The sequence below is a fragment of the Triturus cristatus genome, chromosome 2_1 (genome assembly GCF_964204655.1).
Source record: "Triturus cristatus chromosome 2_1, aTriCri1.1, whole genome shotgun sequence".
Classification (NCBI taxonomy): domain Eukaryota; kingdom Metazoa; phylum Chordata; class Amphibia; order Caudata; family Salamandridae; genus Triturus; species Triturus cristatus.
The window spans coordinates 565,099,054-565,114,708 of NC_140581.1; the positions used below are offsets into that span (position 1 = coordinate 565,099,054).

At 46.3% G+C, this 15,655-nt stretch overlaps 1 protein-coding gene across 1 annotated transcript in view; it reads right to left on the reverse strand.

Annotated features, from left to right (window-relative positions):
* Positions 1 to 371: 371 nt before the first annotated feature.
* MBLAC2 (metallo-beta-lactamase domain containing 2) overlaps positions 372 to 15,655 on the reverse strand; it is a 100,594-nt gene continuing 85,310 nt past the window's right edge. The window contains exon 2 of the mRNA XM_085632456.1: positions 372 to 4,921. Within this exon, the coding sequence (XP_085488582.1) occupies positions 4,533 to 4,921 (389 nt within the window). The 3' untranslated portion in view covers positions 372 to 4,532. The remainder of the gene's footprint in view (positions 4,922 to 15,655) is intronic.

Below are 15,655 nucleotides of genomic sequence, written 5' to 3' on the forward strand. Positions count from 1 at the left end.
ATAGGTGCTACATTCACAATATTTGACTCTAAAACAAAAACAGTAATGACTTAATTCTCTAATGTGACATTATCGCTTAAGTGATACACCTACAACCTATAGCTATATTGAATAGATGGGGATTAATCATGGACATGTGTTTAAAAGCACAGAATTGCATATAAAGAAAGTGTGTTTTCTGGTTAGGAGACCGTGCTACAGGATTTAAGAATAATTACAACACAAGAAAAGTACGGTTTTCACTGATACACCTCTTGTTTGGGAATCTCTGATAGCATCAGCTCGGTTAAATATATTTGACAATTTTACACAAACCATGGTGTATATAATTATTTATTGATATATTCCATATAATATAGTTTACGCAGCAGTTGAAATGTAATGACATCACGTTTATTAAAAGGAAAGGTACTGACATCAAGTGTATAAAGCCGTGATATGCTTCTGGTTAAAAATGGCATTTAAAAACAATGTTGAAAATACTATAAAAGCGAACTGCCACTTTGTATAAGACCCAAGGCTAAGCATCTACAAATATTTTTTTAAATAACCTCAGATGAAAAAATAACTTTATATTAGCACATGTATGAACATGTTAATTATAAATGTATTTTTACAAATACCAGTCATGAAGCACAATGTTATTAAATGGTTTCACGAGTTCATGCAATTTATAGTCATTCAAAACCTGGAACTATTACACCAGTTTATAAGTAATACAAGGCTGGAAGAAAAGCCTGCCCACTTCACTCTTCACGAAAGGCAACTAAAGACTTTAAACAAATATTGGAAATTTAATTTAGAAATGACTATGTTTTCAACAATTACTGACAAAAATAAGAGAGTAAAAATGCATTTGCATTTGTATCCAAGATAAACTGTGCGTGCCATAATATTAAGAGTCACAAAATAAATGCAACTAATGCGTATTAGCTATGGAAAGCGGTCAAAAGGATTAAAGAACGTTCAAATTCTATCCATAATCGCCTTAATATATACTATGAATGTACACCTTGTCAAGAGAGCAGATTTGGCATATTTAGCAAATTAAGTTACTTTAAATAAAAACAATACTAATCCTGGTTCGGCGAAGCCCTTGCTCAAACAAAAATATTTTGGACAGAAAACACCTCGCATAAAAGATACCAGCTGCAACTGCCCAAAAACGCTAACAAAATATTGTTGGGGTATTTTGTCCTGTAAAGAGTAGAAGTTGTTAAATACTCCCAAGTAAAGTTGACCCTGGACCCAGTCGATCCAGGTAACTATAGTTCAATTTCGCAACTTCCTTTTTTAGCGAAAATGGTAGAACTACATGTCCAGACTATTCTGACGGAGTTCATTGAACTAAATGCTATCCTTGACCCGTCGCAGAACGGTTTTAGAGCCCGGCATGGCACTGAGTCTGCCTTGTTGACAGTGACGGAGGAAATCCGAGGGATACTGGATGTAGGGGACTCGGCGGCCTTAGTTCTTCTCGACCTAAGTGCCGCTTTTGACACGGTCTCCCATGAAATCCTACTAAGGCGGCTATCTGATATTGGAGTGAGGGATCTGGCTCTCGACTGGTGCCGAGCCTTTCTAACTGGAAGATCTTTTCAGATATGGATGCCACCATTTCAATCCCGGAGGTATGCCTTACAACGAGGAGTGCCTCAGGGGTCTATCCTGAGCCCCCTCTTTGTTTAATATCTACATGCAACCGCTGGCCCAGGTGGCTCGGAAGAGGGGTCTGTCAATAGTGTCATACGCTGACGACACCCAACTAGTGATTGCCTACTCCAAAAAGAACACCGCAAATCTAAGTAGATTCAGGGAAGATCTTGCTGAGGTGGCAGACTGGTTGGCCAGTAATTATCTCCAACTTAACGCCAGTAAATCTGAGGTGTTAGTATTTGGAAAAGATCGGGACCTATGGTCTGATCATTGTTGGCCTGACAACCTTAAGCCAGCCCCGGTGCCCAAAGAAGCGGTCAAAAACTTGGGTTTCTGGATCGATAGCGGTCTGACTTTTGACTTACAAGCCAAGGCCGTGGCTGGGTCGTGTTTTGGCCTACTGCGTAGTTTGAAGCCAGTACTGGGCTTTTTTCCCCCTAGAGATCGTCAGACCATCATCCAGGCGACTATACTATCGAGACTGGACTATGGGAATGGATTGTATCTTGGGGCGAATAAATCCTGTATCATGCGTTTACAGAGAGCTCAGAATGCCGCAGCACGTATGCTAGTGGCACTCCCGAGATCTGCATCGGTTGCACACATCCTTCCCAAGCTGCATTGGTTGCCTGTGGAGAAAAGAATTCAATTTAAAACCCTATGTGTTGCTCATAGAATTCTCTCTCAACAGGCTCCATTGGGTCTATCTAAGCTACTTCAACCGTATACACCTCAACGATCTCTTAGATCATCCAACCAGCTGCTGGCTATCGTACCCCGGACGGTGAGAGCAAAAGCTGGGGGGCGGTCTTTCCGCTGTCTTGCAGCGTTACTGTGGAATCGACTCCCTCTTTCCATCAGACAGATACAGACTCATATCTCCTTCCGCAAGGCGATCAAGACCTGGCTCTTCCCTGCCGTTGTATAATCGCCTTCTTGTCCCGCCACTCTCTCGTTTCTCTGATCGCGCTGGGACGCCCCATTGCTGGGGCAGCTATGCGCGCTATAAATCTGAAAAATAAAAAATAAAAAATGTACATACCCTGAAATTTGTTTGAAAAATCTGCTGTCATCACTTTTAGGGGCAAAGTAATAATGTAGAAAGCCAATAAACCAGTGTTAAAAAATGGTCGTCAGATACTAGTCTAAATAAGCCAGGATCCTGTTGGGCATCATCGTGGCTTATGTTCTAATGTAGCACAGGCATGTCTTGCAATTTATTCATTTCATTTTTTATTATACGATGTCCAAAGTTAAATGAAACTTATGTTTTGCTTGCCAACCTCCAAATGAAACACATTTAATGAAACACAGCAAGTACCTGTAAATATAGGCCTTCATTGTTTTGATGTTTATTACATGCTCTGCTTTCTGATAAAGGCGCGGGTGAGCTTCTTTGCCATGGCCACAGAATCTTCTTTTTTCTGACGACCTTACAGAATTTACAAACCTTTAAAAGTAATGTTCCAGAGAGGAAAAAGGCATCACTCTAGTTTCCGGTCAACACTTCCGCCCTGGAGCGCTACTACATTACCCGTTACTACCTGGAGTAATACCCTGAGGAGTCACAGTAATAATATGCACATTCAGCGAGTTACCTGAAAAGTCTTTGGCAGCCTTTTGCTGAGAGAGACCTTTTCTAATGAGCAACCGACGCAGTTTCTCGTTTTTTTATTTTCAAAATTACATGCACCCAATAAAATGCATATCTGCCAATAACATTAATACATGTGTAGCCTTTTCCTTAATGTTTTCCAGACATCTATACCAAAGCCCTAGCCAAGTCGCCTATTTTGTACATCGCCCTGACACTTTAGAAAATATTCAAAGGAACCAGTCACTGGCATGTAAGGCACACTTTAACGCAACAAACAACGTTCCCTTTCAAGGAGACAATGCTTGATAGTTTACATCTCGGTGGCAGGTTTTTCTTCTTCAAGGAGAAACATAACACAGGGATGATGACACCTGTCCCAACAGAGCAAGGGTGAGGTTGAACTGGTAAAGCTTGGTCCGTTTTCTATGTCCATTCTAGCTGAGTATTCCCATTGTCTCACAGAACCACACCGATGACAAATGCTGCTTGCCTGAGGTTAAACAACTACTTGGAAACTACACTTGGATACTGTAGACTTACCAGGACAGTTTTGTCTGCAACAGCTTGAGTAACCACTGCTAAGTAAATACCACCCTTGCAGAGCTGCATAGAATAATGAGATTAGACCTGCTGTAAATCCACTTATCGAATAGCCTTAAAAGACTTTTGTGTAAAAATAACACACCCGTATGAATGCTCCCTGTAGGCACATTAAATCTGCAATTCGAGCTTCGCCTTCCAACCAGTTTCACAAATACATTAGATAGAACACTACGATTCTTACGAAAATAAGTGCAAAATAATTCCCGAAGCCTCTTGCATTTCACACTAACGAACAGGTTTCTGATATTCAGTGCGCTTGCCCTCTTTTGGTACATCATATTTGCTCCTAAATTACGCAATATCGAAAATAACAAAATTTAGAATCATCAAGCTCTGGAAAGTGTGTCAATAAGTTACCCTGAAATATCGCAACGGGCAAGCGCCACATTAACGCTGTTTTAGACCCTCATTTTTTGGTGGCAGCGCAAGCATATATTGCTCATCGTTCTCGAATCCATTTTTTCTCAATTATGGGACAGATCTTCTGGTTTCCACAACCATGTTAACTCATTGAACAGCGCCACTTCATAAGGATTACCAGTACTGCCTCTTTTGATTAATGTAAAACAGGGTTTCATTTCCTGACACTCACTGTGGAACTACAGTAGCAAACTAACGTTTCCACTAGCAACGTGTACATTTCCAGGTGACAGCATAGACAAAACAGAGTCGGCATTTAAGAGACTGTTGTCCTAGAATTTGTTAAATGGAGCACAATGCTCGAGATTGATTTTATGGCACACGTAGACATCTTGTGACACACCCCAGCTTTGGCAATATAATTAGAGGCTATTCCACAAAGCCTTTCAGACCCAAATGTGCTGAAATGTCCAGGAAGAACTTTCTCCACCAGCTCCTTGTCCACCAATTCCTTGAGGCGCTCCAAGCTTCCAATATACTCATTTATCTGGCTGTATGGTAACCAGTCAATCAGCTGCCCGTCGTACACGGTATCGCCCGAGAATAGCATCTTTCGATCCCGGTCATGCAAGCAGATGCTACCTCTTGAATGACCTGGCATGTGCAGGACCATGAGCTGTCGATCTCCGAGGTTAATCATGTCACCTGTAAAACAAAACACACTTTCAGCACTCGTATTAGATATGTTATCGATTTTCTATGGCTGAATTATGCACTCACTGTGCAAACACACAGGTTTAAATACTAGGCTTGGTGTTCAAATACATCACAGGCTGTCTACAGCCTAAGTCATGCTAATGCCATTTCTGCACAAGACAGCAGTTCATAACCAACATTTAAGCAATAGAAACCATAAAAATTAGTAATGGACAACAGTATATTTTTTCTATTCTCGTTGAACAAGTTACTTACCTTCAGTACCGATATATCTGTAGGAAACATTAGTTAGTTATAGATTCCTTACCTTAGAATTACCCCCAGGCATCAGACTGAATCTGGAAAGTTTTTCGTCAGCAGTACCTCTACGCGTCGGAAGGTGGTGCCGGTAGGCTCTGCGTCCGTCGTTGGCGTCGTGTCGCCGGGATGACGTCGCACTGACATCAGTTCTGTACACGACTTTCAGCGCCAGATACGCAGAGCCAGGCAAGGCACTGACCACTGGTGCACAAAACTAGAGCCCTGAAAGGATATCTTAACCCTAAAAATCAGTTTGCAGAACGGGGAGGATGGGTGGGGCGGTAAGGAATCTTTAACTAACTAATGTTTCTTACAGAAGGAAAGTAACTTGTTCATCTGAAAGAAACACGTTAGTTATAGATTCCTTACCTTAGACTACAGCAATACCAACCCCGGAGGTGGGTCTGCGAACCAATATTACACCAGAAAGTCCTGGAGAACAGAATGGCCAAAGAAGCCGTCTCTCCGGACTGGACTGTCCAGGCAGTAGTGTTTCGTAAAGGTGTGCAACGATGCCCACGTAGCTGCCTGACAGATGTCATTCAGAGAAACTCCTCACCCTAAAGCAGTAGTGGCTGCCGTCGCCTGGGTGGAATGGGCACACAGCCCCACTGGAGGCTCCTTTTTCGTCAGAGAATAACAGGACTTGATACACAAAACGACCCACAGAGAGATAGTTCGTTTGTGTACCGCCCAACCTTTTTTGGCACCCACGTAGCCAACAAAGAGCTGGTCATCCACCAGAACTATTTTGTGCGGTCCAGATAAAAAGACAGCGCACCTTTTGGGCCAAGACGGTGGAGCCGCTCTTCCTCTTTGGAAGGATGCGGAGGCAGAAAGAAGATGGGCAAAATGATGGTCTGCCCAATGTGAAAGGCAGTGACAACCTTTGGCAGAAAGGATGGACGGGTTCGGAGGACAACTTTGTCCAGATGCACAGAGAGAAAAGGAGGCTTTGAAGAAAGAGCCTGGAGCTCACTCACTTGCCTGGCAGAGGTGATGGCCACCAGGAATGCAGTTTTGAGAGTTAAGAGCCTCAAAGGACAGTTGTGAAGCAGCTCAAAGGGAGGGCACATCAAATAAAGTTAAAACCAGATTCAAGTCCCACTGAGGTATAACAAACGGAATCAGAGGAAAGAGATGTTATGCCTTATAAGAATCGATTAACAACCGGGGACTTGAAAAGAGAAGGCTGATCTGGAAGCCGAAGGAAGGCAGAAATGGCCGAGAGATCGCCCTTGATAGTGCCCAGAGCAGAGCCCTGCTGGGCCAAAGAAAGGAGGAACAAGAGAACCTCAGAAAGAGGGGCAGAGAGAGGATCCACAAATTTGTTCCACCGACAGGCGTATACCGTTTTAGTGGAGGGATGCCTGGCTGCCAAGATTACATCGCAGACTTCAGAAGGCAGGTCAAACGACATCAACTGCCGCCCCTCAATCGCCACGAAAAGAGGCGGAGGCTAGACAGGTAGATCCTCTCAAAAAGGCAGTCTGGTCGGAGGATCGATGGCCATGTTGAGCAGCTCGGGATACCAGACTCTTCGTGCCCAATCCGGAGCCACAAGAATGACTTGGGCCCGGTCGCGCCTGATCTTCTTCAGCACTCTGGGCAGAAGTGGTATAGGCGGAAAAGCGTACAACAGACCGCAACTCCACTCTCGACGAAAAGCGTCATCTAGCGACTGCCGCCTTGGAAATTCCAATGTGCAGAATTGCTAACATTGCACGTTCCCTTCGGTGGCGAATAGATCTAACCAAGGCTCTCCCCACTGTCCAAAGAGACCTTGCACCACCTGCAAGTGAAGACGCCATTCGTGGTACATCATGCACCTGCGGGTGAGTTCGTCCGCCCTGTCGTTCAGGGTACCTGCCAGGTGTTGAACCACCAGGGAACTGCCCTTATGTTACAGCCATGTCCAGAGGCACAGAACATCCTGACATGGGGTCCACGACCCCACCCCGCCCTGTTTGTTGCAGTACCACATGGCGGTGGTGTTGTCCGTGAACACTTGCACTACTCTTCCCCAGACAGAAGGAAGACTCTGATCTCCGCCTCTCCCATGTGGCGGCCCCATCCCAGAAGGGACGCATCCGCCACCACTGTGTGGTCTGGTTGGGGAAGGGAGAAGGATCTGCCTTTGACCCAATCCTAGTTCGTGAGCCACCACTGCAATTGTCGTGCAGTGCCCTCCGAGATTTGGACGCAATCGGACAGATTCCCCTGATCATGCACCCACTGGAACTTCAGGTCCCACTGCAGATCCTGCATATGCCACCTGGCATGATCGACCAGCAGGATGCAGGAGGCAACGAGGCCCAGCAGCCTCAGGGTCATTTTGACCGAAACCCGGGATAGAGGCGGAAAGATCGGAATCATAGCCTGAATATCCCAAACTTGCTGTTCGGGAGGATAGTCCCAAAACCGCGTCGTGTCCAGAACCGCTTTGATGAAGAGGAGCTTTTGAGAAAGAATCAGGTGTGACATCGGCACGTTGATGGAAAATCCCAAAGAATACAGGTGGTCGGCCGTAGTCTGGAGGTGGGAGATGACTGCCTGGGGCTAGCCCGCCTTCAACAGCCAGTCGTCGAGATAGGGGAAGATTGACACCCCTTATCTGCGCAGATAAGCTGCGACCCCCGCCATCACTTTCGTAAACACCCAAGGGGTGTTGGTAAGGCCAAAGGGGAGCACAGTAAACTGAAAATGCTCGTGGCCTACCGTGAACCGCAGGTAACGCCGGTGGGCCGGCAGGACGGGGATGTGAAAATAAGCGTCCTGCCAGTCCAACGCTACCATCCAGTCTTCCGGGTCGAGGGCAGACAAGACCTGAGCAAGCGTCAATGTCAGGATGTGTCAGCAGCGCCAAAACAAGTAATGCCACTAACCTTTAGTACCACCAGTGGGGACGACGGAGTGTAGAGAAGTCCTCCTACTTCCCTGAGCACAACCACACACAGAGTAGATATACACTACTATGTAAGGAAGCACCCCGGGGAATAGGGAAAAGGGATAAAATAATAAACTCTGCTGCTGTGCTGGAGTCTTCTTACACCTTAAGTCTGGTCTATGGCTCGGTATAACTTCAGAAGTCACCCCACAAACATAAGCTGCAGATGAAAGAACAGAGGGATATGAGAAATAACTCAGGGATTCATTCATATCAAACAACAGGATGCTCCTATAGTCAGATACTCACAATATAACAAGCAGCAATACTCTTAGAGACGGTTCTGAGACTATCCAATCCCAGTGAGACCATACACTGAGAGACGATGAACTGGAATGCCAGGGAGTTTGAGCTCACTGAACCCAAGGATGATTTCAATCAACAAACAAAGTCACGGTAAATGGTGCCTTAAGAGGACTATGAATAGCACCATAAACAAGCATAAGAACTCTGTTAATAGCACAGCATAAGAGCGAAGGAATAAAGTTGTGCACGCAGTAGTCACAAGCTCAAGTTCAATACCACTGAGCAATTAGGCGCCAAACCACTGTTTGCAAGCACAGTGTAGATTGTAAGCACAGGCTCCAAAAGAGAAGACCAGCGTGGAAATAATTACAAAATTAAACTGTTTCAAAAAGCAGAAGGAGCACTCCAGCACTTCCTTTCCGAGTGAGGCTAAATACCTTGTGTTTAAGCGTTGGTAAAAAACAGAATCCTCTGACCTTGAAAGCAACCCTTCAAACACTTCGGAATGAAGAAATGTCAGCAACGGTGGTTAATGTGAACCAGCTGGAACACTCCTCAGAGAAAGCCCGGGCCTCCGAAAGCAATTGCCTTGCTTGATGAAAGTTTCATGTGAACCAACTGGAAAACTCCTCATAGCAAGTCCGGGCCTCGGAAAGCAATTGCCTTGCTTGTCGAAAGAGCTTCAGCAGGAAACAACAAATCCAAACCAGAAATCCAGTGGGGAATACCATCCACTTTCTCGAACTCAAAAACAGGTGAGATTGTCAATCCCCGACCCCAGGAAGGGAAGGGGCTTTATAGGAGCAGAAATCCAGGCACCTCCTTATCCAGCTACCAGCATTCCGTCCCAAGGGATTCTGGGACATGTAGTCCGCTGTGCGCCATTTGGCAATAGACCTGGTAACATGCATACAGGGGAAAAGAGCCTTGACTGTAGGTGCAGGGAAACCATTCTTTCCTGACCTACGCTGAAGAATCGCGACAGTCAACATCTTGAACTTCCCCTTCCGGAGGAAGTGATTGATGTCCCTGAGATCCAAGATAGGACGTAGGCCCTTGTCCTTCCTTGTGGACCAGAATGTAGTGGAAATAACAACCACGGCCTACTTCTGGGACAGGAACCTGCTCGATGGCTCCCTTGGCCAAGAGAGCCGTAACTTCCTGCTGGAAAAGGTCCAGATGATCCTCCGACAAGCAGTGGTTATCGCGGTGGCATGGCTGGAGGGGTAGTCTCTAAGGGGAGGGAGTAGCCCCTTCGGACTATTTGCAAAACCCACCTGTCCAACGTGATGGTGCGCCAGTGGGGGAAGTGATGGAGGATCCTGCCGCATACTGGCGTTTGATGGGCTGGAAAGGTCGGACAAGGAGGGTTTGGAGGCTGCGGCAGAGGGGGGATGGGTGGACTGGCCCGCCCGTTGGCCCCTGGAACCACAGCGGCTGTTCCCACGTCCCCGCCCACGCGAAGGTTGGGTAACTTGCTGGCCTGCGGCTCTGGGCGGAACTTAGCAGGGCACCCCTTCCGTAGCCACGAAAGGGGCGAAAAGCAGACTGCACAGGGTGGTTGGAGAGGGCCAAAGACTTGGCCGTAGCCAGTGAGTCCTTGAAACGCTCCAGAGCGTTGTCCGATTTGTCGCCAAAAAGGCGACGGCCATCAAGGTGTTCTGGACATACCCTGAAAGCCAGACGATCTCATCCAGGCGTAGCGAAGCAGCGCTACGGACGTTGAAATGGTCCTGCCCAGAGAGTCGGCAGTGTCCAGCCCACAACGGATGATAAACTTCGCCGCATCCCTCCCGGTGACGACAGCCTGGGAGAGCACTGCCCGGGCCTCCTCCGGACACTGAGGCAGCACCTGCGCAACCGTATACCACACAGAGTGGGAATAGTGGCCCAAGAGACATGCAGTGTTTACCGACCGCAGTCCTAAGCTGGAGGAAGAGAAAATCTTCTTACCAAGATGGTCCAGCTTCTTGGATTCTGTTGTAATCTCACTTTCTGTTATACTATTGGTATGTTCCGCACACCCCTCTGCCATTTCCATGTTGGTATGGTCCCCCGAGAGGTGACAGTAGAATGTTGACATGAGAAGATTCCAGTGTCAGGAGAGCGGATGACAGGGAATAAAGGATATCTTCTTACCTCGTCATAGTGCTTCAAGAATTCTTCTTTATATTACAACACTGGCGACGTCTCTGCGCAGGGGGCAGCCTGTCATCTCCCCTCTCGTTATTGTCTCTCCTGGTTAAGCTGTTGCTTACGTGTAGAAGCAGCATGACAGTTGGTTCTGTGCACTGACGCTTTCAGCCGTTTGGTGGTTCTCGCACAAGGAACTCTCAACAGCCTGCATCGTTCGCATAGTTCACGTGAACTCTTGTAACGGAGTGCTTGATGTGTCGTGGGGCGGAGAACCTTTGTGCAGAGCAGCGGATCAAGATCAGTCAGCTGGCAGTCCTGTCAGTTTTCGAAGGAATCGGGGGTGACCGTACCTCTGTACGTACTGTCTGGTCCGCGAGTCCCCACAGAACTTCGAATGTCATGGTCTGAGGAAGTTCCACTTCATAAAGATTGCTGTCTTCAAGCAGTTCTGAAAGAAATAAGGGAAGTGTGCGAACCCCTGTCGCTTGTCCCAGTCAGCAGGCAGGCTCCGTCAAATCAGCGGCGGAGTGTTTGACACGCCTCTTGCCAATTTCACCGGCGCACCAGTCTTCGAGAGCCGGCTAAACGTCAGGTCCGGCGAAGCTTCCCTGCCTCCGTTGTTGGTTTCAAAGGCACCGGTATGCTATCTGTTCCTGCGCAGCTATCTGTCAGCAACATCAGAAGTTGTCGTCCTGGCACAAGTAAGACTTTTCCATTTCCTTCGTTTGTGCTGCGCCACTGTGATAGGCACACATTCTACGTGCCTTCTTTAAGGATACCCCTGTGAGGCGCATCGTCCTGGCACAAGTAAGACTTTTCCATTTCCTTCGTTTGTGCTGCGCTACTGTGATAGGCACACATTCTACGTGCCTTCTTTAAGGATACCCCTGTGAGGCGCACACATTGTGCGTGCTGTTATTTCTGCCTCTGCTGTAGTGCGTTTCTTCTGTGATGCGCACACACTGTGCGTGACACCATTAATATTCCCCATAGTGTAGCTCAAGCAGGGACCCCCGCTGGGTTCGGGTATGTAATGTCAGTCAGCAAGGTGACGTATTTCTTTTGAACTCTGGCCTCAAGAGGTTGCTCTCTCCATATTTTTCCGTCACAGTGATATACCCTTTGTGCAAGCTTCTCTTTCGTATGTAAGCCCCTGTTGGAGTGGGTTCCCGCTCAGCTTTTGGTGGTTTTGCAGAGTAGTGCACCCTACTGCTTTCTCTGCCCTTCAAGGTCTATTGGTGTATTCTCACACTAAAGCAGGTCAGCTACACCAGCCTAGGTAATTCTCCTTCTTAGGCAAGATGGGTACGCCTGGAATGAGCCAACCGCCATCATTTTTAAATGACTGTGGTGATCCAGATATTCATTGGAAGGATTGGACAAAGTTGTTCGACTCGTATTTGATTGCGATGGGCGGAGAAAGGTTCTCTCTGTTGCGTAAACAGCATATACTATTGCATAATTTGGGCGTGCATGGTCGTAAAGTTTATGAAACTCTACCGGAGCCAGAATTGGAGGAAGAGGATGACGCAGATGTGTACGACATAACACTGATGAAATTGGAGATTCATTTTGGTGACAAAGTCAATGTGGTGCTTGAACGCCACAAATTCTTTAGCAGGGTGCAAGGGAAGAGCGAATCTATTAATAATTACATAGCGGCTCTTAGAGGACTTACGCAATTGTGTGATTTTGGCGAGCTTAATGATTCGTTAATAAGAGGCCAACTGGTAAGGTGTACTAACAGTGGGAAGGTGCAGGAAAAATTACTCGCTAAAAATCCGTCCTTGAAGGATGCTATTTCTATTGCCCAATCTATTGAGCACACAGCCAAGTGTGTAAGAGAGATGAAAGTAAAAGAAGAAGTGGTCGCTCCCATTCAGTGTGAAGGGTTTGAAGGGGAAGTGTTAAAAGTGCATAATAGGGAAGGCGTAAGGAATCTGCCCACCAACAAGGAAGGTCAAAATTTGAAATGTTACAGGTGTGGAAGCAGTAACCACTTGGCTAACAGTCCGCAGTGTTTTGTGTAAAAAATGCAATAGAAGAGGACATTTGGCCAGAGTATGCAGGGAGGGGTTAAGTAACACTTCTAGGGTCAGCAATCCCGTTGGAGAAACACTAGCAAGATTCATTTTCCAAGTCAAGGACAGCGACGAAACAACTAAGCCCAACTATCCTAAATGTGTTATACACATAGACAACAAAGCCATTGAATTGTTTGCTGACTCGTGTTCCCCGTATACGCTAATAAATGCAAAGGACTTTGAGGAAATTCTAGGTTGCAGTAAAAGCATGCTACATTCTCCCGACATTTCTTCTGAGGGGTACACCAGAGACCCCATTCCCCTGGTGGGGATGTTGAGTAGCCACATAGAGTTTAAAGGTAGATCCATGGTGGGTAAGGTGTATGTGGTCGAAAAGGGCGCGAACCTGTTAGGATGGCAGCACCAAAAAGTACTGGGCATTATCCTAGATCCTAATAACAAGGAACAAGTCATCTTGGTAGACACTCCCAAAAACAACGAATGCTGTCTTCTACAAAATGCTTTTTCTGACCTATTTACCGAAAAGTTAGGGAAATTAAAAGATTTCCAGCACAAAATCAGAGTGAAGAAAGGTGCTAAACCAGTGGTTCATAGGGCGCGCCCTGTGCCGTTGCGCCTGAGAGAAGTTCTAAAAGACGAACTGGACAAACTGTGTGACATGGGGGTTATACAACCCATAGACGCATCTGAATGGTTGGCCCCCCTGGTTCTAGCGTCAAAGGCCAATGGCAAGGGTATCCGTGTCTGTGTTGACTTACGCAGCCTAAATGACAACATCTGGGTGGAGAGGTTTCCTCTGCCCAATATAAATGAAATGATGAGCACGATGGGTAAAGGGTGTTTTTTCTCAGTCATCGATTTGTCCATGGCCTACCACCAGGTCGAGTTACACCCTGAGTCGAGACCACATACGGCGTTCTCCTCGCCGTTTGGGGCTTACATGTTTGTTAGGATGCCGTTTGGTCTAGCCTCGGCGGCATCTATTTTCCAGAAAGTGATGCAACAAGTGTTGGAGGGTATCAAAAACACCTTATGTTTCCAAGACGATATTTTGATGTATGGGGCTACGGAAGAAGAACATGATGCCATTTTTAACACGGTGTGTCAAAGGTTAACCAGGGTAGGATTAACCGTGAAACTGGAGAAATGTAAAATCAAGGTGGACTCAGTTGACTACTTGGGTCACACTATATCTAAAGATGGTTTCAAACCAAAATACAGTTTGATTCAAGCGGTTAAGGACGCCCATAACCCTACTAACAAAGAAGAACTTAAATCATTCCTAGGACTAGCTGAGTACATGTCTAAGTATGTACGGAATTTTGCAGATATGTGTGATGAGTTGCGTGAACTGTTAAAAAAGGAAAAGGAATTCGTGTGGGAGGAAAAACACAGCAGGGCGGTAAAGGCAATAAAGGTGAGCATCCTAGAGTCACCTGCGCTAGGTGCATTCGACCCACGCAAGAAAACTGTCCTGACCACGGATGCTTCCAACAAAGGGTTGGGAGCAATGCTTTCTCAACAAGACCAGGGGCAAGTTACCATTATTGCGTTTGCATCACGGTCACTCAACTCTGCGGAGAAGAACTATTCCGACATTGAGAGGGAGGCATTGGCGTGTTTCTGGGCAGTGAACCATTTTAAATTTTTCCTGTGGGGGATACAATTTGTAAGACACACTGACCACAAGCCTTTGACCTTCATGTTCTCACCAAAAAATGCACACAATAATTCCCCACGTATATCGAAATGGGTCCTGGGACTACAAAACTATTGTTTCAAAGTAGAGTATCTGCCAGGTCCAAAGAATGTAATCGCTGATTATTTGTCAAGGTCACCACTCTTGGAGTATGCCGGAGAGGAACATTTGGATGCCCCCATTTTTTCCTTGCACCTCTCTTCTTTGTCAAAGGAAGAATGGGATGCAGGAGTTAAGGGAGACAAGGGGATGAGCATCCTCAGACAGTTCATTCTCAATGGTTGGCCTGAAAACCGTTCTCAGGTTCCGGAAGAGGTAAAAGATTTTTGGGAAGTGAGATATGAACTGTCGTTAATGTCAGATATGATACATCGGGGAAACAGAGCTGTTCCTCCCTGCAACTTGAGAGACAAGATAATTGACCTGGCCCATGAGGGTCATTTGGGGAGGAGCCTCACCAAAAACAAAGTCAGGAACTATTTCTGGTTTCCAAGGATGGACTCCATGATCGAACTCAAAGTAAAGGAATGCGATAGCTGTGCTATTAGCGACAAAAGTAAAGTTACACGTACCACTTTTCTGGAAGATTTAAACATAAAACACGAGAAAACTGCACTCTATTGTCCGAGAGCTAATGGGTTGGTAGAAAGGACAAACAGGTTCATTAAAGAGCACATTCAGTTGGCCATCTCTAGTGGGTTCAATGTGGAAGATTCCTTGAGAGAGTGCATTTGGGCGTACCACACTACCCCCAATCTTGTCACAGGAGTGTCTCCCTTTGTTAACTTAAGAGGAAGGGAACCGTGTACCAAACTGGTCCCACACTGGCTGAGGGGTGGAAACAAGGTGGACCTAGACCATGGGGTGAGTAAGGAGCTGAGATCCCAACACCAATGGAAGTACAAAGGGTGGTATGACCAGAGTCATGGGGTCAAAACACAAGAGTACAAGAGGGGTTCCACAGTGGTTGTTAAGAAGCCCACACATGTACAACCAGGGTTGAGCAAGTATCAGGCACACCAAAGGGTGGAAAAGGATGGCAAGAATGTGGTTCGCCTAGATAATGGTCAGACGTGGAGTAAGGGCAGAATAGCTGCATCATCTCAACCTTAAGGTACTGTGTTTTGGGCATTGTGAATTACATGAGTTGATGAATGTCTTGTTTTCCCTATATAGGGAGATGTGTTGTAATCTCACTTTCTGTTATACTATTGGTATGTTCCGCACACCCCTCTGCCATTTCCATGTTGGTATGGTCCCCCGAGAGGTGACAGTAGAATGTTGACATGAGAGGATTCCAGTGTCAGGAGAGCGGATGACAGGGAATAAAGGATATCTTCTTACCTCGT